The 27452-nt window shown below is 42.2% G+C and overlaps 1 protein-coding gene across 1 annotated transcript in view; it reads right to left on the reverse strand.

Moving 5' to 3' along the window:
- Positions 1-1774: 1774 nt before the first annotated feature.
- The window catches only part of dtl (denticleless E3 ubiquitin protein ligase homolog (Drosophila)), a 59223-nt gene continuing 33545 nt past the window's right edge, over positions 1775-27452 (reverse strand). The window contains exons 13-15 of the mRNA XM_060917892.1: positions 15689-15821; positions 4636-5165; positions 1775-2347 (exon numbers count right to left, since the gene is read on the reverse strand). Coding sequence (XP_060773875.1) covers positions 2231-2347; positions 4636-5165; positions 15689-15821 — 780 coding nt within the window. The 3' untranslated portion in view covers positions 1775-2230. The remainder of the gene's footprint in view (positions 2348-4635; positions 5166-15688; positions 15822-27452) is intronic.

Raw genomic sequence — 27452 nt, forward strand, 5'->3', positions numbered from 1 at the left:
TCCAGCTTTCTCGTTTGCGCTCCCTGACTTTTTGCTTGCAGTTTTGGCACAAATTTCACGTGTGGGCGGGCTGTCCAGGAATGCATTCCCATTGGCTAACTTGTGTTTGACCGACAGCTACGCTCAGCCATTCCCTACTCGGATTCTGGCGGACTGTTTGACGAGTGACCGATCCATTGACGGTAAACAAGGATCGAGTGGACTTCAGTGGTGACTATGATATTGAATTAATTCAACAAAGTGTAAGTGCGGGACAAATGTGTTGTATGTGTTGCAGTAGTACACATTATGCAGGCGTGTTTAACGTTAGCAAGACAGCTATTATATTGGGTAGTGGAGCTAAGGCTAACATTTGACTTGCCACGAAACACCTGCATAATGTACACTACTGCAACACATTTGTCCCGTACTTACACTTTGTTGAATTATTTCAATATCATAGTCGCCACTGAAGTCCACTCGATCCTTGTTTACCGTCAATGGATCGGTCACTCGTCAAACAGTCCGCCAGAATCCGAGTAGGGAATGGCTGAGCGTAGCTGTCGGTCAAACACAAGTTAGCCAATGGGAATGCATTCCTGGACAGCCCGCCCACACGTGAAGTTTGTGCCAAAACTGCAAGCAAAAAGTCAGGCAGCGCAAACGAGAAAGCTGGAATCGCAACCAAAATAAATTACGTCAAGCAAAACTGAGAAAGACGTGGAACAAAAATAAAAGGTTTCTGAAGAGTAATAGACTGATATTTTGCACGATTACACGAATAATTTATTTGCCAGTCTAAAAAAAATTGACTTTTTTTTTTGGTATTTTGATTTGTCGTTTTTGTTTGATATTTCAAAAGTATTGAATGAACATTTTGGCACAAAATTGATTCCATAATTTTCTATCAACACACTGATGTATTATTGCCACAACACTTACAAAACCTAACGCCTCTGAAGCAACTTACTGGAATTACTGACTAGTTTGTAAAACCTGTAGAGCTGAAGCTTCACCTGACATGCTAGCAAACACTTTTCAAACTCGAAATCATATTGGGTAGCTAACGCTACTAGAAAAGAACGATTTCTACATCGTTAATTTGGCAAGATTACGCTAAAGGTAAGATTATTCATGTTAGAGTGACTCCGTTTTTATATGCTGACTAGCTGTGTGGTAATGTTAGCCGTGGACAAGGCTGTAGCAATTTAGCGGGCAAATCCATAGAAAGTCATGTGACTATGCAGTCTGGTTAGCTACGTTATCGCTGGCTCGAAAAGCACAGACAACTTCGTTCCAAGCTTTCTCTTGGAATAAAACGTTTATATACACCTCAATATGCTTCCGCAGGTTGGACGGCGAGTTTTTGTCGGCCGTGATGTGGTTTGTTTTTGGCAAACAAAGCAAAGATTTAAAACGAAACAAATCTTTAATCCTTTCAGAAAACTGAAACATGGGTTCATGGGCGCATGTGCATTCTCCAGAAGAACCGTGTCCTTCCGTTCTGCCATCAACTGATCGTGTTAAATAACGCTGCTGAGAAATGAATGAACTTGATTTTATACAGTCTGTGGATGTGACGTGACTAGTGATTACTGATCGACTGTCTCAGCGTCACCTGCGGAAAAACCAATCACGTTTCATTTAAGTAGTAAGTGTACTTCGGTACTGTCCACCTCTGGACTTAGTACGCTTTGGAAAACTCATTGCTGCACGTCAAGGAAGTTTCACATGGAGATATTCCGGTCATGAGTCTCAAGAAACGTAGTAGAACAGCTCAGACTTTACCAACCAGAGAGTCTGTATTTAATCACCAGGTCACACCAAGACAGAATCCAACAGTTAAGAGAACTGGAAGAACAAACCAAATACATCTTCTTAAAGAAAAACAAACAATATAAAAGCATGCCTTACAAAGCTGACCACACACACTTATGTGAACACTCCGTTAATAACAGCTTTGCAAAATGATTTTAGCAAAGGTAAAAGTTAAATGTACAGTCTCGTATATACACACACGCGTATACATTTCTCAAATAGAATGTCCATTTGCATAAAAAAAATCCCTCTAAAATACATCTTACTAAAAAGACAAAAGATGGAGGGTAAAATTTGTACAGTATAACACCGTGTTGGATATTTCTTTTAAAAACTTAGTGTAGTTTTCTTCCCTCTTCTATGAACCCCTTCCAGGAGCAGGAAAGTCCGAGCCTTGGTCAGATTTCCCCAAGAAAGTGAACGTGCATGAGCATCAGTCTTGTGCTGTTTTCTGAAAATACGCAGAAATCTTTTTCATCGAAGCTGGAGAGGAAATTCTCTTCGCCTGTGGGGATGAGGACTTCTTTCCAGACTGCTGAGAGCTCAGTACCTACGCCGGAGCAAGAGAAAGAACACGAGTTAACCTCAAACACGTCTGATGAAACAACAGAGAATAGAGGCGTTGGGTTGGGGACACTGCTGTTTGGATGGATGGAGGGAAGACGGAATTAAAGACGGCCGTCTCTCTAATGGTGATGATACACGGGGCAACTTTTTGGGCAATGTTGCCGAGCAATGTTGCTGGGAACGGGCAACTAGCTGAGACACAGGGCAACTTTTCAGGGCAACTAACAATGGGCAACAACAGTTAGCAACGGCAGTTTACAGTTAGCTGCTTAAAAAAACAAAAAAACAAAAACGATGTCTTAATTTTTGCTGTGACCATTTAATCAAGCTGTCTGTTGTTTTTTAGAGCTTTGGTGAGGTCAATTCCTCCATATAGAATATTAAAATAACAACTTACCGGCGTAAAAACAGATGAGGAGTCTCTCCATCTCTTCACTCCACTGACACTGAGCGGCCGCCATATTTGTTTGAAATTTCTGATCCGAACCTCACCGGAGGTCACATGACTCGATACTCGCGTTCTGATTGGCTTATCTCAAAAAGTTGCCAGAGATTATCAAAACCATTCAGAAAGAAACAATGTTGCCCAATCTCAATAGAAAAGAGTCAAAACGCAATTGCCCAGCAACATTGCTCGGCAACATTGCCCAAAAAGTTGCCCCGTGTATCATCACCATAAGAGTCTGTGTGTCCTTTAATCAGAAAGACAGAGGAGATACAGTGTCTTGCCAAAGTATTCATCCCCCTTGGCGTTTGTCCTGTTTTGTCGCATTACGAGCTGGAATTAAAATGGATTTTTGGAGGGTTAGCACCATTTGATTTACACAACATGCCTACCGCTTTAAAGGTGCACATTGGTTTATTGTGACACAAACAATAATTAAGATGAAAAAACAGAAATCTGGAGTGTGCATAGGTATTCACCCCCCCAAAAGTCAATACTTTCTCGAGCCACCCTTTTCCTGCAAGTCTCTTGGGGTATGTCTCTATTAGCTTAGCACATCTAGCCACTGGGATTTTTGCCCGTTCCTCAAGGCAAAACTGCTCCAACTCCTTCAAGTTAGATGGGTTGTGTTGGTGTACGGCAATCTTCAAGTTATGCCACAGATTCTCAATCAGATTGAGGTCTGGGCTTTGATTAGGCCATTCCAAGACATTTAAATATATGTTTCCCTTTAAACCACTCCAGTGTAGCTTTAGCAGTATGTTTAGGGTCATTGTCCTGCTGGAACGTGAACCTTCGTCCCAGTCTCAAACCTCTGGCCGACTCAAACAGGTTTTCCTCCAGAATTGCCCTGTATTTGGTGCCATCCATCTTTCCTTCAGTCCTGACCAGCTTTCCTGTCCCTGCAGATGAAAAATATCCCCACAGCATGATGCTGCCACCACCATGCTTCACTGTAGGAATGGTGTTCTCAGGGTGTTGGGTTTGTGCCACACATGGTGTTTCCCATGATGGCCAAAAAGATCAATTTGACTCTCATTTGACCAGAGAATCTTCTTCCATGTGTTTGGGGAGTCTGCCACATGCTGTTGGTCAAACTCCAAACGTGTTTTCTTTAAGCAATGTCTTTTTTCTGGCCACTCTTCCATAAAGCCCCACTCTGTGGAGTGTACGGCTTAAAGTGGTCCTATGGACAGATACTCCCATCTCCGCTGTGGATCTTTGCAGCTCCTTCAGTGTTCTCTTTGGTGTCTTTGTTGCATCTCTGATTAATGCCCTCCTTGCCCGGTCTGTGAGTTTTGGTGGGCGGGGCCTTCTCGTCAGGTTTGTAGTGGTGCCATATTCTTTCCATTTTGCTATAATGGATTTAATGGTGCTCCCTGGGATATTTTTTATAACCCAACCCTGATCTATACTTCTCCACAACTTTGTCTCTGACCTGTTTGGAGGCTCCTTGGTTTTCATGTTGCTTGCTTAGTAGTGTTGCAGAGTCAGGGTCCTTCCAGAACAGGTTGATTTATACAGACATCATGTGACACTTTGATTTGCACACAGGTGGATCTTAATCAACTAATTATGTGACTTATGAAGTGAATTGGTTGGGACAGCTCTTATTTAGGGGTTTTTAAAACACTAAGTGAAGACCAGCTACAAAAAGGCAAAACCGATGTACTGGAAAAAGTCAAATTTCATGCAAGGTCATATTTGAAATTCAAGAGTTTCCATTTTTTCCATGGCATTTAAGGTCATCGTTGTTGAAAAAGTAAAGCCGATACTGTGATGTTAAATGATTATTATATCATACATCGTTATTTATTGTGACTTACAGAGAGGGACTGTGTCCTCGAGTCTTGTCTCTTTCCAGCATTAGGGCTTTTCGAGAACGTAGCTCCGCTTTGAGATTGCTTCAGTTTTCGGCTCATCGCGGAAAGCCAGTCAGCTTTCAGCGGCGAGCTGTTCTCCTTATCAGCCTGCACAGACGAGCTGATCCTCTCCTCCTTCTGTTCCGTTCTTTCCACTGTTGATGGGCAGAAAGCGCTCGCAGACCCCCGACTCCTCTTACAGTCCAAATAGAGCTCCGACACTCCATCGCTCTCGTCTTCCCCCGCTGTCGTCTCACTCGTGTCTAGGCGCCGTTTGGCACGCCTCTCAGAGCTGAGCGTGGTCACGACGGGGACGGAGAGCGGGGTTTTGTTCTGGGGCGGGCAGAGCGTATCAGTGGGAGAGGAGGTGACAGATGGAGGAGGGAAGTCAGCAACACTGGGGGCGCACGAGCCAGGCCGAGGGGACAAGAGAGAGTCGTCTCTGCCTGACCTGCTGCTCCGAACAGGGGTTCCTTCGGTCAGGGGGAACGGGCCTGATGGAGACAAAAGGACGACAGTTAGAGAGATCTGACAGGGTTCCAAATCCAGTAATTAATATCCAGAGCAGACAGGACGGAGAGAAACCGTCAGTTTATTACCAACACACACACAAGGAACCGTGTCGAGCTGCCAATATTAGCAACAAGAAAATCTTCGACGCACAAAGAAAAGTTGATTGCGGACTGAACAGATTAAAATTAAAAATGTCAAATAAATCTGATTATGTTGTGTTTAACTAAAATTCCTCACTGCATGGTTGGTAGCAGTGTAACCCAGATTTCACGGCAACATCAATATTTAAAAGTTTATGGAGTTGATATTTTGTTCGCTGTCTCGCCATCAGTCCCTCTCTCTGTCTATCCATCAGTCTCTTCATCTGTTTCTCTCTCTCTCGCTCCCTGTATCAGTCTGTCTCTCTCTACACCTGTCTGCCCCCTCCCTCTGTCTCAATGTCAGAGTCTCTCTCGCTGTCTGTCCATCTGTCTCTCCCTCTCTGCCCATCAGTCTGTGTTTCTCCCTCTCTGTCTGTCCGTCCATCTCTCTCTCCCCATCCAGCTGTCTCTCCCTCCATTTCTCTGTCTGTCTCTCCCCCCAATCTCTGTCTAAACATTGTTTTTTTTTTTTTTTAACCAATGTCTCTCGGCAAAAACGCAAAAGAAATTGCCGTTCTTTTTCTGTTCAACATGGAAAACCACACAATGCATCCCCCCCCATTCATCTTCTTAATATGGCGTCAACACCAAAACAGCCGTGCCCAGCATTTTCACCGTGCCATAAACGTGTCCTGCTGTCAGAGTGCTGCTAGCGGTTTTAGATTAGATTTAGGGCGTATTCACACCTACGCTGTTTGGTCCGGACCAAACGAACCAAATTTCCCTTGGTCCGGACCTTTTGGGTTGGTCTGAATACAAACCACCGAACTCTGGTCCGGACCAAACAAGCGGACCGAGACCGAGCTGCAAGGTCGGACTCGGTCCGGACCAAAGGAACCCTGGTGCGGACCTTTTGGAGGTGTGAAAGCAGACCGGACCTAATCCGACAGTTTTGCTTTTTTGTACCTCGGGAGCTTCCGTCGTTTGTCGAGCATTATGGGAAACAGAGTCTTGACACTCCACCGCAAAGTGCAAACACTGTTTCGGTTGTCAAGGGAACCTTACAACAGTCGTTCAGTCATTCAGACCAGTGGTAGGCTAGACTACGGAGTACAAAAAATGAGTAGGGGCCAAACGTGGGCCGAGGAAGAAACGCGCACCCTTGTGGATATATGGGCAGACGTCCACATATCTGAGCTTTTGGAGAGAACACACAAAAATGCCGACGTGTTTGGTGTATTCAGTGAGAAAATGAAGGAGAAGGGGTTCACGCGCTCCCCAGAACAATGTCGGCTAAAAGTGAAGAAACTCCGTCAGACCTACATTAAAATCAGGGACATTCTTTCAAAAAAAGTGGCGGTACTAGCGACTTGCGTGAAGAGCCAGAACTGTCACATGATGTGCGCTCATCAGCGCTAGCCTCCGTGACTACTTTTGAACTTAACGCTTTGTGCGCGTGTCGTCTCTGACCAATAGCTGAACGACCTCAGGGCGCGTGGCTTTGTTGACAGATTTTGGTCCGCTTACTAAAATGTAGTGTGAAAGCGAACCGCACCAAAATGAAAAAATATTTGGTTCAGACCAAAGCAAGTGAACTATCGAACTATCCTGGTCTGAATACACCCTTCGATGAGCTACTTTAACATGTTCTTCCACCCAAATTTCTAACAAACAAGGAACGGCCTCCATCAACCATAACGCACCTTTACTGCTTGTGACTGTACGACCTGTCAAACAAATTACACGTCAACGACAGCATTTACTTCCGGGTTTTAGATTGGACAGCTTTCACACCAAATACAAACCGCCCCGGAGTTCATGCGAACCGTAGCGTGGAGGACGGTGGTTTGGTCCCCGAGTGCGCACTCGAGTTCAGGAACCAGTGTTTCCATCAGCAAGCAGAACCAACAGCTCAAACAGACCAAAAGCTGGAGCGTGAAGGCACTTTCAGGAACTCATTCCCACAAAGTGAATTAGTGTAGAACACCTCGGGGTGAGTTTACCAGCCCGGGGGTCCAACGTGGCAGAAAATACAGCTCCTATTTAACACTCTGGTTCATGGGTTCATACAAGTCAGTTGCGAGAGTTCGATCTGGGATGGAGATGATCTTGAGGAGGATCTTATCGGATCTCTTTCCGGTGCATTTCTATCCACACAGGTCTTTCCATTCCTTCTGTAGCTGGCGCTGATGGGCTGTATGGGAGGGGAGTATGTGACCATTTTTTGAACATTGACCTTAAGGGAGATAAAGTTCTGTTGTGATTTCGGTTTTTTTGTGTACGATTATTTTATTGTGTAGGTTGATACGAATGTATTTTCTCCTTGGTTTGTTAATTTTATTTTTATGTTGCATCTCCCGGTGAACTATGTATGTCATGTGACCTGAGTTGACCTGATTTAACCTGGAAGTGTTAGGCCGAATCCCATTTCACCCCTTGGACCAACCCCTTGGCCCTTCCCCTCCATTTTGCGCGTTCATGTGAAGGGGTAGGGGTATCCCAATCCCAGTTAACGCGGAGGGGTAGGGGAAGGGGTAGGGCTTCTGTACCCCTCCAAACGGAGATTTTCCTGGAGCTGACTCCGAACGAAGGGGTTTGAGTGATTTCCCACAATGCCATGCGGATTTCAGCGAGATTTCATGCGGATTTCAGAAAGATGGCGGTTCCCGCGGCGAAAGATTGTCATAAATGTATTTTCTCCATTATTTACGTGTTTTAAGTTGTTATCCAGAGGAAACACGCCGCTTGATTCGCTTTCGAGCTGAGAATGAGCAGCGATTTCTGAAATCCAAGCTGCTGCTAAAAAGCTTTGGGAGTGAGTATTGTTTTCGGTTGCTTGACTGCGTACGTTTTGTTCTGTTATTCTCGCTTTTATTGTTTACATGAGTGTTCGGACACCTCATTCTGTCGGATGTGGTGCACGAAGCGCCAAAGATATCCCATTCAGTGGTGTTAGTTAACAAATCACACCCTGCCAGCAGAGATTTCTGGTTCTGGCTCTGACTGTAGCGGCTGGTCGCAGCCAATGACGCATTTGGTCGCGTTTTGCTAACGTAAACGCTGACGGAGGTACGCGATGACGTATGCGATCGTTGAAGGGCTATCCCAATATGTAGGGGTTGAATTTCAAGCCCTATCCCTTGTAGCTCAGTTTCAAGGGGAAGGGCCAAGGGGAAGGGGGAGGGGTAGGGGTAGAAATTAGAATTGGGATTGGGCCTTAGTGTCAGGTAAATGACTTGAGTGAATGGACACGCTCGGCGTTTTAGCGCTCCATGGAATTCTACCGCCGGTACAAGGCGTACGCGGTAATTGCTTTGAATTATATTGTGTTTTTTTAAATATATTTTTGTATCTTTGGTAGTATATAATGAGTGGCTTGTGGCTTTCTTTGTCGTTTGCCAGTTTTCACGGTGTTTCATGACGAGCAAAGAAAATAAATAAAGAAAGAGTCATGACATCAGTTTGAAGCGTGGACGGGATTTTATTGAAACCAGCGGTAGTTACACCTTCTGTTGCAAAGTTTAAACTTTAACTACAATTTTATTCTTGTATTATTCGCTTGAGAATAAAAACTTTGTAATTACGCTCTCTCTATATAGTACTCAGTAGATTGTTTGGAGAAACGTACGGCGCATTAATCGTGCATGATTTGGTTGTTTTGTGCAGTATGATTAGCAGAAAGCTTTCTAGCTGAAGTTTTATTATATTCGAGGTCGTTTTAAATCATGTCTAAGAAGCTAATAATGGGCGTATCAGACGCTCGCTGGCCGTGCTGTGAAAATTGTCCATCCAGACGCTCATCTAAGTTTCCAAATCTGTCATTGCTTAACTCTTGAATATTTTCTATCGTGAATACCATCATTAAAAAGCTTATAATCTCTGCTTTCCAAAGAAATTTCTCTCATTAAGATCTGTTCAGTACTTTGGGAGTAACGGCAGGTTGAAGTCGATACAACAGAGTAAAAACTCTGCTCGCGTGACATCGGGAAACTGCCGGTGCTTTTCTTTTTGAGTCATGGGAACGCGCTCAGGCTCTCTCTCCCTCTCTCTTTTCTGATCGGTTTCTGACTGGATTACTTGTGAATATCAAATCATAACTTTTATAGGGATGTTCTCTCGCTCTCACCGTTTCTGATGAAGGATTCAGCAAAATTCTGTCCACTAGTTTTGATGTTCTGATTCACAGGAGACTTTGGAGTGAGTTTTCAGAGCTTTACCTACTTATTTTTTCAAATCAAACTGATTCATGTAAATAAATAACTATTTTAGAATATAACTGGAGTCGTTTTGATGAAAAATATTGAGATCTTAGTGGCTAGAATGAGATTTTTAAAAACCAGAAGAAGTCGGAAACGCAAGCGTCAATTTCAATTCAGTTAATGTGAATTGTTTATTGGATGTGGCTCTCAGTTTTTTTTTGAGGTTCGCCTTGAAAGCTGTGAATATCATCATTTACTGTATATTCTTTCATATAAACACTAATAGGCCTACTTTTGAGAAACACAAAGCCCTACAGACCACAAAGAGGGGATTAGAAATAATCTTTTATTACTTTATTTTGATTGCGAACGGTAGATGTGAGACATTCAGTGCTTATTTATGCAGATTTTACAATTAACACTGATTTCTCCTTCGTTGTGATGTATAAATGAGTTAAGATCAGCTTTATATTGCACAAAGAAAGCCATCTGGTGAAACTTTGAAGGAGAATGTACCAATTTAACATTTTTACCTAATTAGCATTATTCATACGAATTAAATACTAAATTTGCATAATTTGTCTTTATTAAACTTTGTATTCAGTATACAATCATCTACGTGCTGCCAATTTCCATGTACAACCCCAATTCCAAAAAAGTTGGGACAAAGTACAAATTGTAAATAAAAACGGAATGCAATGATGTGGAAGTTTCAAAATTCCATATTTTATTCGGAATAGAACATAGATGACATATCAAATGTTTAAACTGAGAAAATGTATCATTTAAAGAGAAAAATTAGGTGATTTTAAATTTCATGACAACACATCTCAAAAAAGTTGGGACAAGGCCATGTTTACCACTGTGAGACATCTCCTTTTCTCTTTACAACAGTCTGTAAACGTCTGGGGACTGAGGAGACAAGTTGCTCAAGTTTAGGGATAGGAATGTTAACCCATTCTTGTCTAATGTAGGATTCTAGTTGCTCAACTGTCTTAGGTCTTTTTTGTCGTATCTTCCGTTTTATGATGTGCCAAATGTTTTCTATGGGTGAAAGATCTGGACTGCAGGCTGGCCAGTTCAGTACCCGGACCCTTCTTCTACGCAGCCATGATGCTGTAATTGATGCAGTTTGTGGTTTGGCATTGTCATGTTGGAAAATGCAAGGTCTTCCCTGAAAGAGACGTCGTCTGGATGGGAGCATATGTTGCTCTAGAACCTGGATATACCTTTCAGCATTGATGGTGTCTTTCCAGATGTGTAAGCTGCCCATGCCACACGCACTAATGCAACCCCATACCATCAGAGATGCAGGCTTCTGAACCGAGCGCTGATAACTTGGGTCGTCCTTCTCCTCTTTAGTCCGAATGACACGGCGTCCCTGATTTCCATAAAGAACTTCAAATTTTGATTCGTCTGACCACAGAACAGTTTTCCACTTTGCCACAGTCCATTTTAAATGAGCCTTGGCCCAGAGAAGACGTCTGCGCTTCTGGATCGTGTTTAGATACGGCTTCTTCTTTGAACTATAGAGTTTTAGCTGGCAACGGCGGATGGCACGGTGAATTGTGTTCACAGATAATGTTCTCTGGAAATATTCCTGAGCCCATTTTGTGATTTCCAATACAGAAGCATGCCTGTATGTGATGCAGTGCCGTCTAAGGGCCCGAAGATCACGGGCACCCAGTATGGTTTTCCGGCCTTGACCCTTACGCACAGAGATTCTTCCAGATTCTCTGAATCTTTTGATGATATTATGCACTGTAGATGATGATATGTTCAAACTCTTTGCAATTTTACACTGTCGAACTCCTTTCTGATATTGCTCCACTATTTGCCGGCGCAGAATTAGGGGGATTGGTGATCCTCTTCCCATCTTTACTTCTGAGAGCCGCTGCCACTCCAAGATGCTCTTTTTATACCCAGTCATGTTAATGACCTATTGCCAATTGACCTAATGAGTTGCAATTTGGTCCTCCAGCTGTTCCTTTTTTGTACCTTTAACTTTTCCAGCCTCTTATTGCCCCTGTCCCAACTTTTTTGAGATGTATTGCTGTCATGAAATTTCAAATGAGACAATATTTGGCATGAAATTTCAAAATGTCTCACTTTCAACATTTGATATGTTGTCTATGTTCTATTGTGAATACAATATCAGTTTTTGAGATTTGTAAATTATTGCATTCCGTTTTTATTTACAATTTGTACTTTGTCCCAACTTTTTTGGAATCGGGGTTGTAAAATCTTGAAAAATAGAAAAGTAATTCAGAAAAAACACATTTGATCTCATTGGTTAATGAGGCCCATTTTGGACCATGTGACCCTCAGACAGAATATTACGGCAGTTTTCTAAAAATGAATCCGTTTTTTCAATCTTTGATTTGTAATATCTCAAGAACGGATACACATTTTAATTCTGTAAAAAGTCTGTTGTTCTGCATTCGATTCTGAATTCAATAAGAGCAGTTTCAAGCAATTTGGATTGAATTTTCACCCGATATGCTTAATTGTAGCTGCCGCTCCTAGTATCGACACCTTAACGACCTTTTGGCCGTTGCAAAAGTAGAAAAGACTTCCAATATGTAAATTGTGTACGAATACTCACTCAAACTTCCATTGGGAAAAATAAGTTGATTCCTGATTACTTGGCGTATCAGATCACGTGACACCGTTCCACAGTTATCGACATCCAAATGATTATTTTAAAAAATCTGTATGTGGTATTAAGTTAAAACATAGTTTTTATTTAAAATGTTTTCCATAGACTTATATTTAGGACAAAATATCTTTTATATAGATATATGGATGTCGGTGTTTACGTAAATGAGGAAGTCATTCTAATGTTTGTAAACAAATGATCTGATAATATTTAACCTGCGTCAGAAAATCTTTTCGTTCCACTTTCTACCGACTTAAGTATTTTCATAGATCACATTTTGTTTATCATATCCGTCACGATGTAATGTGTACCGTGTTAAAATACTATCAAACTCTCACCAGGGAATATTGAGGTTTTTCACCTGACATCACAGGGTCACGTGACGCCCCGATGTCCGCCATTTTGAAGGTCAAGCTAGCTAATGTCAACATCATCATAGCTGGTATGTTACTGTAGCAATGTTTACGTTCAGTCATTTGGATGACTGTTAAAACCTTTCAGTCTCAAGTTTTTCCTTTACTGGATTTACTAGTTTACTGTAATTATGATCCGGCAGCTATTTACACCGGATCCAGTGTAAATAGCTGCCGGAGCGCGCTCCGGCCTGCTCCCCCTCAAATTAAGCAGCGCGCTCCGGCTTGCTCCCCCTCAAATTAAGCGGAGTGCTCCGGCCTGCTCCCGGAGTGCTCCGGCCGAGGTTCCGGAGTGCGCTCCGGCAGCTATTTACACTGGATCCGGTGTAAATAGCTGCCGGATCATAATTACAGTAAACTAGTAAATCCAGTAAAGGAAAAACTTGAGACTGAAAGGTTTTAACAGTCATCCAAATGACTGAACGTAAACATTGCTACAGTAACATACTAGCTATGATGTTGTTGACATTAGCTAGTGCTAACAGCTAGCTGCTAGTACACTGCTACAACACAGACACCGACCCTAATAATACAGTTCTTGGTCATTGCCTGGTAACAGCAAATTTATAACGGGCCATGTCTCAACAGACTAAGAAGTTATTTCAATGACATTTAATAACATTTTGTTTATCCTGAGGACCGAAAGTAAATGAAAATGTGAACAAACCTTAGCTGTAATAAGATGGCGACCACCGGCTCCAGGGACGACCCGCTGATGTAGGCATGTTACCCAGCCTGACACAAAATATTTGTAGGCATCCAAACTCTTATACGCTTTCAGATCAATACCTGTGTATGGCGATGGGTTTTTAACGACATAGGTATACAGATCATGTGGGCCGAAGTCAGGTAAAGACGAGGGCTTCGTGTACTTCCGTACGTCAGTGAACAATCCTGGTGGAAGCAGGTAAACGTCGTTCTCTAAGCCTGCTAACCTCAATTTTTGCAAATACCTCTCCCTCTGCTCGCCCTGTAAATGCCCTACGTCGCTGGATAGTGAAGGTGTTTTCTGCATCTCGCTCCTTTTTCTTTTATGTTTTTCGTTTGTCGCCTTCCTCGCATTCAAACCGATTCGAGCCGTGACGTCCAAAATGGCAGCCTCACATGACTTGGTCACGTGGGTGAAAAACCTCAATAGGAGTGGCGGCAGCTACAATTATCGACACCTTAACGATTGCAAAAGTAGATAAAGACGTTCAAATTGTGCATGAATAATTTACTCAAACTTCCACTGGGGAAAAAAAAAATGAGTTGATTCCTGATTACTTGGCGTATCGGATCACATGACACCGTTCCACAATTATCGACATCCAGATAATTATTTATTTTAAAAAATAATGGGTATGTGGTATTAAGTTAACAAAACACAGTTTTTATTTAAAATGTGTTTCCATAGACTTGTATTTAGTACAAAATATCTTTTATATAAATATATGGATGTGGGTGTTTTACGTAAATGAGGAAGTGATTCTAATGTTTATAAATAAAATGATCTGATAATGTTTAACCTGCGTCAGAAAATCTTTTCGTTCCACTTTCTACCCGCTTTCTCAGTATTTTCATAGATCACATTTTGTTCATCATTCGTCGTTGTTAGTATTAATTTCTAGTTTTGTCGTTTACCAATAAACGTCAACAGGGAATTGATATTATAACCACATGGAAACCCAGGTCAAAGGTCGCATGTCATTCCTCGAACCAAAATATAAACCGTCTACTGATATTGTAATACGTGGTAGAGATTTACAACAAACTGCAAAAAAAATTCCTAATCGAAAAATCTGAATATTTCAAGGATGTAATTTTTTTTTTTTAAATACGCTAGGAATTTAATTCCGGTCCAATTCTGTTTACTGCAATCAGATTCCAAATACTCTACAAACATTCCATTCTGTTATGAATCAGAGAGGAGAAAAAAAAAAAAAAAACCCACAGCACTTTAATTTATTCATTTATAAAAAACGTACTTCATCGACTTCAACAATGTTACCCAAAGATCGATCGATAACAGTTGTAAATATCATTTAATCCCACAGGGTGTCGATAATGGTGGACACCGGTGAAAGTGATCACTATTATCGACACCTCACACATGTGACTTCTCAAACGCGCGTTTAGATACAAAATGGCGGCTGTCGAATGAAAGAGTAAGAAACAAAGTAGGTTTCGACAAAGAGATCCTGAAATATCGGTGAATCTGATCAGTAAAAACATGTCTGTGATCTTTCCACCATGCTTACCTGCGATGATAACGTTCGGGTTTTCTGAAAAATTACTGATCGTGCTGAAAAAAGTTCTCTCTCAGGTAACGAGCTGTGCCATCAGACGACAAGATCGAAGGGCGAGGGTTGATTAATTAACCAATAAATAATTGTTGTAACTGAAAGTCACCTTTGTAAAATTGTTTTTTTTATTTTTATTGGTAAATCTGAAGAGGTGGTGTCGATAATTATGGACTGTCGATAATTGTAGCCGCTGCGCTAGTACACATTTGCAAGTTTAAATGAAAACCTCCGACAAATTAATTGTCCTATAAAAGGCCTCTGCTTGCATTTTAGCCTCGGCCACAACCGGCCGTACATGCTTCTACGGTCAGTCTACGTGCAAAAAAAATGCAAGAAACGCACGGAAGGCGCACGTGTGACGTGCTGATTTTCGAGCCGTAGACTGGCCGCAGAGGTTCTTTGTCATGTCAAACAAACTCTACGGGCGCTTACGTTTTTTTTTTTCAGGTTGCAAGACAAACTTACGACCAACGTGCGTCTTTCTCCACGAACAAAATAAATAAATAAATAAATAAATAAATAAATAATAAAAAGCAGCGATTTGGGAAACGCCAAAAATATCGTACGTCCGGTTGCGACCTAGGCTTTTGATAGAACCCTCTGAGCGAAGTGAAGAATTGCTTTTATAAACAAGCTACGTAAAAGCCTCGGACATCGTAACGTCACTTTATAGTCAAAGCTTAGTATCGAGGACAAATGATCTGCAATTATGTAATTTCACATAACTTTAAAATTGCCTCTTTTTTTTTTTTAAATTATAACTGCTTTTTATAAGCCATTACGCCTCATTCATGATTCTTGCTATGAACAAAATAAGGTGCGTAAGGTCTGAAAGTAAAATTATATAAACATGATCATCATCATTTACCACCAGATGGTCGGGATGGGGTCTGGATTTTGCGTCGGGCCCAGCCTATGAGGTTTAAATTTCCTGCTGCTCCATCTACGCTGCGGCTGAGCCTCCAGATCCGCACGGTGTTATCATCAGAGCAGGTCGCAATCTGCACAGGGATGAAAACGTCAAACGCAGAGGTTACTAGAGCTTCTGAACATCACCATGACAGGACAAATTTAGTGCTAGGAGAGGAATTAAAAGGTACAAGACAAGGTTTTTAGGGTAAACTCGGAGATCATTTTGTCTTTAGCTTGTGGGTTTAAGCTACAGAACGTGTTGGGATTCCCAGAGACTTTTTGTCTCTGGAGGCACCAAAAGGTGTGAAGATCTCGGTCTGTGTAGCCAGTTATCTTTTTGATCCATTGTTGACTAGGTTAGAAAGACTGCTCTTCCATTTCGATATTTTATGGGCCTCACGCCTCTAGTCACACACTGCGGGGGGGGGGACGGGACACACACACACACACACACACAATTTTAGCTTGCTAGTTATTTTTTTGAGATCATGGAGATATTGTATTATTTAGCAGGAATTTACGCCTGATCTACTTGGGAGGTATTTTAACAATCAAGTTCCTTAAGCTGAGCCCAAGTACACGGAGTTGCAATGTTTCGAGGACCTCACGTACATGTGATCATCTTGTATTCTCCACCACTGATGGTCATTGTAAAGGCATTTCGCGTGACAAACAGACTCGTCATTAAGTAGTAAAACCCTTTGAACATCCCTATAAAAGTTATCTGGCTGAAGCCATCTTTAAAAAAAAAAAAAAAAAAAAAATCCATTTCCTGTCCACCGGGTGAGCAAAAAAATTTTCAGTAGGGGGAAAGGTTTTTATTTTTTACTATATGGATGGATAAGAAATAATGCTGTCTTTGCTTTTTCTTTCAGTACTTTTTATTACAAAAGCAGACATTTAATTAAGCACTCATTTAAGTTGTGATTCGCGCTGTTTGTACCGATAACCACCACAAATTCCCCGCCGACTCGTTGATCAAGGGAGAGTAACTCATCTGCGGCCCCACATGCGGTGTGTGCGCGCGCACTCGGCGGAGGCAGTAGTGTGTCGGAGGGAACAGAAGCAGAGATGACGCTTATTTTGTCTCCGGTAAACCAGTCTTCTCTCGTTCAATTACGTGCTGGCATCAAAAGACACCGTTGGTTGTAAATGAACCCAAACTGAGTGGTTGGAGTGTATTTTCATACACAAATGGAGAAATGTTGGCTGAGTGTGTAATTGTGTAGCCCCACTGCAGACCGTTGTCGTTGTTAATTCATAGCATGCTCAGCTGCGTGAATGTGTCATGCACCGAAAATAAGAGATTTACAAGCCAGGAACGCCTCATGATGCAATACGCAAGAAAAGAAAGAAGATTTACTGCCATTTTACTTTGTATTGGAGTAAAGTGAATAAATAAATGGTCTGTGGAAAATACATTTGATCCTGGGAACTGCGTGCACAGGAGTTTATTTTGTGTTTACTCCCCCCGGCTGGCTACTTATTTGTCATAGCTGGCTAGTATGAGCCTTAGTGGAAAGCCCTGGAAATGCGGAAATGTCAAGTTCGATTTTAGATTTACGAACCTGAAAAAAAAATGTAAAAAAAAAAAAGGCGTTAAAAAAAAAAAAAAAAAAAAAAAAAATCAACCGCACAAACAGCACTCACCCGGCCAGTGGACCGGAAACAGAACATTTTTTAATAATGGCCTGATATTCATGAGTAATCCAGTTGGAAACCGATCAGAAGAAAAAGAAAGAGAGAGAGAGCCAGAATTCTTTCCCGTGACTCAAAAAGAAAAGCACCGGCAGTTTTCCGTCGTCCCGCGAGCAGAGTTTTTACTCTGCTGTCCCGACTTCAACCTGCTGTTACTCCCAAAGTACTGAACAGATCTTGAGATAAATTTCTTTGGAAAGCAGAGATGAGCTTTTTAGTGATAGCATTCACGATAGAAAGTATACAAGAGTTAAGCAATGATAGATTTGGAAACGTCGATGAGCGTCTGCATGGACAATTTTCACAGCACGGCCAGCGAGCGTCTGAGACACCTATTAGAAGGCCATATGGTAAACGCTAGTACCGTATTTTTCGGACTATCAGTCGCACTTTTTTCATGGTTCGGCTGGCCATGCGACTTATACTCCGGTGTGACGTATACATTTTTTTTTCACCGCGGAATAACTGGAGCTGATGCTGAGTCTGACGACAGCCACACAGAAGAAGAGGAAACGGCGCTTCGTCTGACGCTGGAGTTGGCAGAGTTGTTCAGAAGCGACACCGAGGATGAGGAATTCAATGGATTTGCTGATTTGGAGTGAAATCGTCAGCTTGATAAACCTGACTGACCTGTGTTTTATTATTAATGATAGGCCTATAGTTATTTAAATAAGTTATGTAATGATTTTCGGCCTATAGGCTATTGAATAACTTGATGTTACGGTACATATTCAGCCAGTTTTTCTCCGGGCTATTAGAAATGATTTTGTTTTGCATTTTTAAAAATAACTCTCCTTCCAAGATGAACTTTATTCTTCGTCTCTGATGTTATGGTGTTAATGGTCTGAATAACGTTTAATGTTTTTATCTGATATGACGTTAACTGGCAGGTGCACTTTCTGCCTGTTTTTTTCTCTGAGCGGTTTTTTTTTTTTTACTAGACGGTTGTTTTTACTACCGTACCTGTCTTTGGAGATGATATACCTATAGCCTACTTGGCCTCTGATTTGATGAAATAGAATTCGACAAAAATGAAGAATGACACTCCTCGATGATGACTACAGCTTTAATAACACAGATGAAAGAGCCATGGGGCGATAATAAGCCCTACCGCTAAAAATATTCTAAAAGCAAACTGATTAATGCATCAGTAATAGGCTACTAATATTTGTTATAATAATAATAATAATAATAATAATATAGGCTATTAAAGATAGTAGTAGATATTTAAAATAATCAGACTAGGCTACTTGCAGGGCAAAGGGCGCGTCATCACTGCTCAGCTGGGCCCTGTACTACGAACGGAGGTCAACCTACCCAGAAGTAACCCAGGGTTCCCCCGCTAAACCAGGGTTGACAAAACCTGGTTATCTTGTTTGGGGTTAAACGGTACTATGACGCCAGTTATGAAGTTGATTTGTTGAACCTGTGTTAACCTAATCAGGGGTTCACGTTAAAGGGGAGGTTATCAGCACAAATCCCCACTGTTCACAATGGCACGGTCGCCGCACTTCACGGAGGAAGAATGTGCTGTCATAATGCAAAGCTACGAGGAGTTCAAAACAACATTAAGAGCAAAATCTAACACAGCGGCTGCCAATAAGGAGCGGCAAGCATGTTGGCAACGAATTGCCGATCGGGTAAATGCGTAATTACATTCTCCCTTCTACATGTTCCAGAACAGAAGTATAGGATGAGAGAGAGCTTCATGATCAATCACAAGTCACAGAAAATGGCCCTTCGACGTGGCCCCAGTCATATATAGCTTGTTTAATGTCCGAAAAATCCTGAATAAAATTTGGTATGGTAAATTCATGGAGTAGCCTACTTAAACTGATATGTGCACAGAGTCACATGAATTAGGATGACTGACTGTTCAGTCCCTTTGACTAAGTTGGTGTCGGTCCTGTGAACATTTCAGAGGCAACAGCAGCGCCAAACGCACCTGGCAACAGGTGAAAATGAAATATAAAAACATCATTCATAATGGTGTGTGCACGTGCAAGCAAGCATTCATTTGCCTTTTATTTATTCAAGTTTTCTCTGCTTGCCTAATAGTTCAAATTGTTTTGTATATAGTTTATAATGTTGTTGTGTGATATTAATGATAATATTGTGGGAAAACTACTTTGCACGGACGTTCATTTAATTTATTCTATCGTCATTTTGTTTGTTCTATTTTTGTGTATTTTATTTATTTATCTGTTTGTCTAGTTGTATCTATTTTTCTAATAATATTTTTTTTGCATTAATAGTTTGTTTTTTCCTATTAAAATAATCTTGTGTTCTTGTTATAATTTTATCTATTTATCTGACTGTTTAGTTGTATCTATTTTTGTTATAATTTCCATATTTTTAATATAGAAAGTTTGTTTTTTTCTATTAAAATGTTCTTGTGTGATAACTAGTTCTTGTGTTATATTTATTGTAGTTGTATCTATTTTGTATCTCAGACTTAAATATTTTTGTAAAAAAAGTGTTTTTCTATAAAATATTCTTGCGTTCTTGGTAACTATGTTCTTGAGTGGGTTCTTTTTTTTTTTTTTACAGAAAAGCCGTTCTGCATGGACATTCATTGAAGCCCTCATTGTTTTTTAATGGTTATTTATGAGCGTTTAGGGGTTACAATCATGTAAGTCTAGGTTGCTTTATATAAAAGGTATGTCCAGAAATATTGATGTCACTGTCTAAGCAGAGGGATCTGGCTTCTTTAGACGCTGTCTTCTTAAAACTGAATAAATACTTCAAAAGAGCCGAATGAGCCAGTCTTTTGAACGGCTCTTTTCAAAGAACGGATCACAAAGATGCGGATCCCATCAAAGAGCCATAAATCCCAGCTCTACTAGCGCGCCCCGCCCGCGCTGATTCTTTGGGGGAGGAGGGCAGAGGACTCTGGCTGTGCGGGGCGCGGCATTACAGTCTAGCTGCTATCGTTTTCTAAGCAAAGTCTCTGTTCCAAGTTCCTGGCAGTTTCAAAAGCTTATGAAAAACCTACATCATGTCACAGAGCGTTAATCTCGCGATAAAAAAAAAATTATCGCCGTTAAAATTGAGTCAAGTCAACGCGTTAATAACGCGACATTTTTGACAGCACTATTAAAAACGCATATTTTCTAAATTCCGTTTTCCAAAATAACTTCGTGCACACAGCTGCGTTTTTTAAAAAAAAATTACATTTATATTGATCCGCATAAATACGCTGTCAAGAGCTGTTAAACTACGCCAAGACTGTCGGTGGCAATGACAATTCCACACAAGCCAATCAGAAGCCTCATCGAGAACCGCCGACACGAACGTCTTCCTGTTCCTTTCAAAGAAGAAATTCTCCCACCAGATAGCAGTCCGTCCAGGTCGAACCCAAAATCGCCGACGCTGGCGGTGGTACGGTCGGGCTCTTTTGGTCACCAGAAGCTCCGCAATTGCTGCCCTCCAAGCCCTAATGCGTCTCTGCTGGTCAATGAGCTTTATTCTCAAATGCAAACAGGCGAATATAGCTCTTAACAACAGAAATGCTGCTACTCTGAGTGTTTCCATGCTCGTCATATGTACAATGGTCGCTCTTTTGTGGCGCGAAGATTGCCTAAAACTCCGTTTTGGTCTCTTTACACACAAACGCAAAACGGAGTTTTCAAAAAGTCTCCACTTTTTCCGGGGTTTTTAGAAAGAATCGTTTTCAGAGGAAAAAACTGCGTTTGTGTATAAACGAAAGGCACAAACGAAGGCAAAGGTCTGCGTTTTTAAAAATACCCGGGTATGTGTAAACGGCGCCTTATACCGGTACGAAAGTGGTATAACTATCGATACAAAGTATACCGGTACAGTTTAGTGCATCTGTCCACACTAGCAAGAAATGTTTGCGGTTTTCTTTCACGGAAGTTGAAATGCGCGTGCGCGAAATGTTTCCGTGGTTACCAAGTAACTTCCTTCCGAGAACATGGCGGATGAAGCAACGTGCGGGCGCTTTTTGTTGTCAATGTACAGTCTGTGTTTCTGGTGGTCATTTATTCAGTCGAATCGTATAAAACGCGCGAGGCAGTTGAGAAAGAAACGAAGAAAATGAATCTCTGTTCTTCACTATTTTATTCAGCTAAGACATCGATTGAGGTGTGTGACTTTGCGCATTATATTTGTATCGATACAGAACCGCTTCATCTGTCCACACTACAGCGAAGCGCTACAGTACCGATACGAAACCCATACATTTGTGGGTTTCGTACCGATACAGTTATGCCGCTACAGTACCGGTATAGTTGCTAGTGTGGACAGGTGTTGCGGTACGAAAGTAGTTTCGTATCGGTACAAAATCCCTAGTGTGGACAGGGTATAAGTTACAGACTTCGACGACAAGGTCAAATTACTTACACAGAAATTCAGGACAGACAGTGGAAAAGATTAGCGTGTAAACCTTTGTAGTGTCGAAAAGTGGCAGCTTTTTCCTGAAGTTTTTGGTTTTGAGACATTACTAATGTGAGATGGGCCTCCAGGGATGTTCGTTATTGAGACTTCAAAAGCACCTACGCAGCTGTCAGTCGTTCTACGTTCATACTGCACGTTGTTTTGGCTTTTGTCATTTTCATTTGGGGAAGGGAAAGGGAACAAAAAACAAACAAACAAAAAAAAGACGACTGCTCTTTCAGAGTGTTGAGTGATGACGCGTACCGGCGTACTCCAAATCTTAAAATGCAGAGCTCCTACGCTGAATGGATGAAGGTCGGTAGGTTTTATTAGTCACTGAAACCCAGATCAAGTGTTACCAAGGTCAATATTGGTCACTTCCACCCCTTTCGTATTGCTTTTTTGCTGAGAAAAAGCAATACTTAGCCACTGAATGCTACTTAGCCTATAGAGAGCGTGCACGTGACGTCACGAGGTCACGTGATATTTGTTTATCTGCCATCTTGGACAGCATGGCCGCGCATAGAACTTAGGCCCTGTCCACACGGCAACGGATTCAGGTGACTCCGATACAATTGCTTATCGTTTAGGCCTGGCGTCCACACGGCACCGGCGTTTTGGGTGCCCAAAATGCAATCTTTTTGGAGAACGGGTTCCAGAGTGGAAAGATCTGGCAACGTTGCCGTTGTGAAGTCGTCTGGATGAGTAGAACGGATTTGTTTACGATGATGTCACAACCACATGACTGAGTGCTTCACGCCGGGTAGAAGTGTAACGAACTCGATGCGGGTTGTCAACAAATCCTATAACTTGGTTCATGAAACGCGCTTACAAAATATTTTCACTGTGAATATTTATTGTGTAATGGTGCAAAGTGAGAGAGAGAGAGAGAGAGAGAGAATAGCCCTTAGGGCAGAGTCAATCCCGCCAGCAAAAATAGGGAATAAAAAGGAGCGATCTCACCTCTTCAGATGTTGGTTTAAGTCCTACAATACATTCCTCAAAAAGGGCGTAGAAGAGCAAATTAATCCATCAACGTGTAGCATTCAATTTATTCCGGACCATTAAAGATGCCGCCTTCCGCGTAGAATCATACGTCATCCTTGCCGCCATATTGGATGGGTCAAAGCGGAGAATAAAGATTAGCTGCGTTTAACTGTACCAACAGGTTTGCCGTCCAAACGAGATCACATGGGATTACCTTTCACAGGTGAGACTGGAAAAATACTTTTCATTGTATTTGGTCATTATAATGTAAATTTTACAAACAGATTTTTCTGACTTTGTGGCTAATATGAAGTCTCGCGCATATTAGTTTATGCGCATGCGTCCTTACTTCTTCTATTGTTCTGGTGTCTCCGAAGGGACCGTCTTACAGCGCACCTAGAGGTGTGGCATGTGTATTGCATCGTTTTCAGCAAGCGTTGCGTTGCCATACGGACATGATATTTTACTGATCGTTGCCCATTTGGACACAATATATTTTTAAATAACATCTCGTTGCCGTTGTCGCGTGGATGTAGCCTTAGACGAACCCGTTCTAATTATCAAGTGTGTGGGAGTAGATCTTTCGAGAATGGTTATATCTTGTTCAGCATTTGGTTGTACCAATAGACAGGGCCAAAAGGAGGGCCTGTCATTTTATAGATTCCCCGCAGACGAGGAGAGACGCGCAAAATGGGTGTCCGCTGTGCGAAGAGAAAACTGGTAACCCCAGTTCTACCAGCCGAATTTGTAGTGAACACTTCATATCAGGTAGGCGTAATCTAATTCAATACTCCTAGTACATCTGTTAAGTTGATTTTCGGATTGAACGATAACTGCATAGTCAGTGATTTGTGATTTTTTTTTTTTTCAGACAAAAACATACATATTTACAACCCTGTCATTATCTGGAACTGAGTTTAGGATTTTGAACATTCCTACGATAAAACGTCCTGCATAGTCTCTTTATGATAAACGTCTTAATGCCACTTACCCGTGAGGTTATCAAGTAGACATTCTTCTTCGGAACCTTCCAGAGGTATAGTTGGGATACCCATCCCGCAACAAAATATTTATAAGCTTCCAGGCTCTTGTAAGCTTTGAGGGCTTTGCCAGTGTAACACGATTCACGATTAACAAGAAAATTGTAAACATCGTGGTAGGCGGGATCGGGCAAATCGTCGGCACCGCAGCTCCGAATTTCCCTGAACAAGGATTGCGGCAAGTTGTACGGATCTGCAATCCCCAACCTGGAACACTTTTCCACGTAACGCTGCCTCACGTCACCTTCAAGATGCTGAACAAACTTAGACAAGTTATCGCGCGATGTAGATGGGGTATTTTCCGAATTTTCTTGGGGATTACTCCCTGGATCCATTACACTCGCGCGAGGTAAACAATCCTGAAGCCGTCCAATATGGCGGAGTAAATGCGGACGGGTCACATGACTGCACGTCCTCTATAGTTTTATCCTCAAAAGCCTTTGTAAGAAGGCACTTTATACATTTAGAACCATGTAATTAAAGTAGTTCTAGAATTTTAGAACCCACTATTGATGAAAATGTAGTATAAGGGTATATATTCCATGTATGCAAATTAAAAATAAAAAATTTCCCCATCAAAGGGGTGTATTTGAGCGACAAAACCGAGCTTCTGGGAAGCATTTCCTGGAAATCCCAGTCGGGAGTCACGTGACCGATGACGTAGTAAATTGACCAGGATGGCAGCATCCAGTATAAACACAAGCGAAATGAGTGAATCAGACAGCGATTATTCAGACGAAATTGCATCTGAAGACGAAAGTGAATCGTGTTCCAGTCGAGGCGAGTCGATGCACAACATTTTTTCGAATAAATCAGAGGTCTGGGCCGAAATGTGCGTCGTGATCGGCAGTATATTTGGGGCGAACCGATGGCGTTCAAGCGGCCTTTCCAACAACACGGAAATGACTGCAGCTGTCAAAGTCTGCTTTGTGTGCGTTCGGAGCTTGGGGAGAAGAAAAATGCGGGCCTGAATGGGGACAGTCACGGCTGTATCGTAGAAGTGCAAAGCAGGAACTCGTCCAGTTCTTGTTTAGTTAAAGAACCCTTTAATTGTCCTAAAGGTTCGGGAAGCTCGTTCAAAGCGCGCCTCAAGATTCTCCCATGGACTATAAAAACCACTTTTCCCTTTACACTCACCTGCATAAATATGTGCACTAGCCTTCGACTAGCACCAGTCTGCCCTCGTCCGCTTTACTTGCCGGTTCCACTCAGCGAGATCGTGTCCATTATTCTGATCAGGATCAGGGAACTGATGCAGAGATACTCCGTCTTTGTTGGTTTTAGAACAGCCGTACGGGACACACTTTTTTACCATCGTATACAGTGGAAATAATCCGTAGATCCGCGAATTGTCACTCACAGTCACAGTATGCACAGGAAGTGAGCTGTCTAGCTTGTCAATTTACTACGTCATCGGTCACGTGATCGCGGCGCGATGTTTTGCTCGTGGGCTATCGCAGAAAATCCTCTATAAAATCATTACGGATAAACATTTTTTAGTGATTTTTTTGTAATATACTACAAATATTAGTATTCATCGTTACATGCAAAGGCGATTTTCAAATTCTAAAACTACTTTAAACGACAGAGGAATGTCAAGTAAAGTCGTCAGTGTGATCTTTCCCCTTTCCCACAGAAATATTAGGGATCACTACAGAACCCCAGCTCTATTAGCGGAGCTCCTGTGCTGGCCTTTGACCCGTGTGAGCCGAGTCCCATAGGTGTAGAGCGTGGATACATTAGGGGTGTTCACGCGGCACATATTTGCATCGATGCTGCACCGATGTATTTTGTTGCGATACATCTTACACCGGTGTAAATTTTGTGGCGCGTTCACACGTCACAAACCTGCTTACTAGAGAGAAGCGTGTTAGCACCGGTGCAGCCCCACTTGCGTTCACACGGCAGTTTTTGCGACCGTGCTATACGACAGTAATAATGCGGAAATTAAATATGCGCATGCGTGAAAACGTACTCCCTTTTCCCGCCTTGTTTGTGATTGATATATCGAAAAACCACGGTTTATACTTCTCCAGACAAACTTTCTACGTTGTAGTCTATCAGACACCGTAAAAGGGTAAGAGAGAGAAAGGAAAGGTTGCGCAAGTACAAGAGAACACGAAACCAACGCATTCTACAGTTCATTCGGCAATAAATCATGGCCACGTGGACGGTTGTCATGGCATCACCAAGCGCCGGGAAAACAACGTGGATGAAGACACGTAGGCGATGCCCGTATGTAATCAACTCTCCTCACGCGTAGCGAGTCGACCCTGTCGCGTTCAGACGTCCCATTTTATATCGGTGCTGCCCCGCAAACTAGCATTTACTCCGGAGTAAATTTCTTAAACCACCTCCCGAGCAGGGTTAGATTTGCACCGGTTTAAGCAGCTTTCAGGGGCTACACCGGTATAACTTTGTACCGTGTGAATGCTCTACCGGGGCAGCCCCGGTGCTACACCGGAGTAAAAGTTGCCGTGTGAACACCCCTATAAAGAAACCCATCGAGTTTTCTGATGGTTTCGGTCCTGTGTGCGCCTGCCAACACAGGAAACCCAGCAACTAGTGAAGTGAGAAGTAGAGCAGTAGTCGGGACAGTATAGTAGTGAGTGACTTGTCGCCCGACGTTGCCGTTTGTCGCGTATTCGCCATCACAGGCAACCCAATCATGGCGGGAAAATCTCCATGCATGAAGTGCGCACGTCGTGGCTGAATTTATTTATTTATGGCGATTCTTGATTAGAAAACCCGACTCATTCTTCTTCATTCTACTTTCTGGATAAAAGTTGATAAAATATATACTTTTTTTTTTTTTAAATCATAACGTAAACCCAACACGATAAGAAAATTCTACAACCCAGAAAACTCCGCGTTTAGGCAGTGCCTAAGGCCCTGTCCACACGGCAACGGATTCAGGTGAATCTGATACAATTGTTTATCGTTTCGGCCTGCCGTCCACACGGCACCGGCGTTTTGGATGCCCCAAAACGAAATCTTTTGAGAACGGGTTCCAGAGTGGAAAGATCTGTGTAGGTATCATGCCGCCATCTTGTGTCAGAACTACAATTCCCAGTCCACTTCCGTGTGACCTACGTCACGCGTGGGCGGGATCATCTACGTCATCATTCAAGGAAACATAAAACAATGGGACAACGCTTCCATCTTTGCTCTCTCACGTCTGGCTTCCGATGGATCTGGATGTATAAAGAGGCGCGCTCTCCACCCCAAAAAGATGTCTTCTTTCTTGCAAGATCCATCACTCAGCGCGATTTTCCTTCTTACCCTTGGCAAAGGTAAACTCTAGAGTCGCGCGATCTTTAAACTCAACCTGAGTTACAACCGGTTTACTTGCATTAGAAGTGACGTCACGACTGCAGCCCAGGCAGTTAAAAGTTAAGAAGCGATTGAATCCTTTTTAACTCAAAGCGCTGTGCATCTTATTCTGATCAGAGACTTTTCCTCACGAACGCTGAGATTCGGACCAAGAACCCTCTGCTTTTCACGGGAACCACCCAAGTGCTCCGCTAGACCCGGAAGTTTTCTCCGCCTCCATCACGAGCGGCTCACGTGCTCCCACGGCGAGGCCCGAGACTACACCGG

The sequence above is a fragment of the Neoarius graeffei genome, chromosome 3 (assembly GCF_027579695.1).
Source record: "Neoarius graeffei isolate fNeoGra1 chromosome 3, fNeoGra1.pri, whole genome shotgun sequence".
Classification (NCBI taxonomy): domain Eukaryota; kingdom Metazoa; phylum Chordata; class Actinopteri; order Siluriformes; family Ariidae; genus Neoarius; species Neoarius graeffei.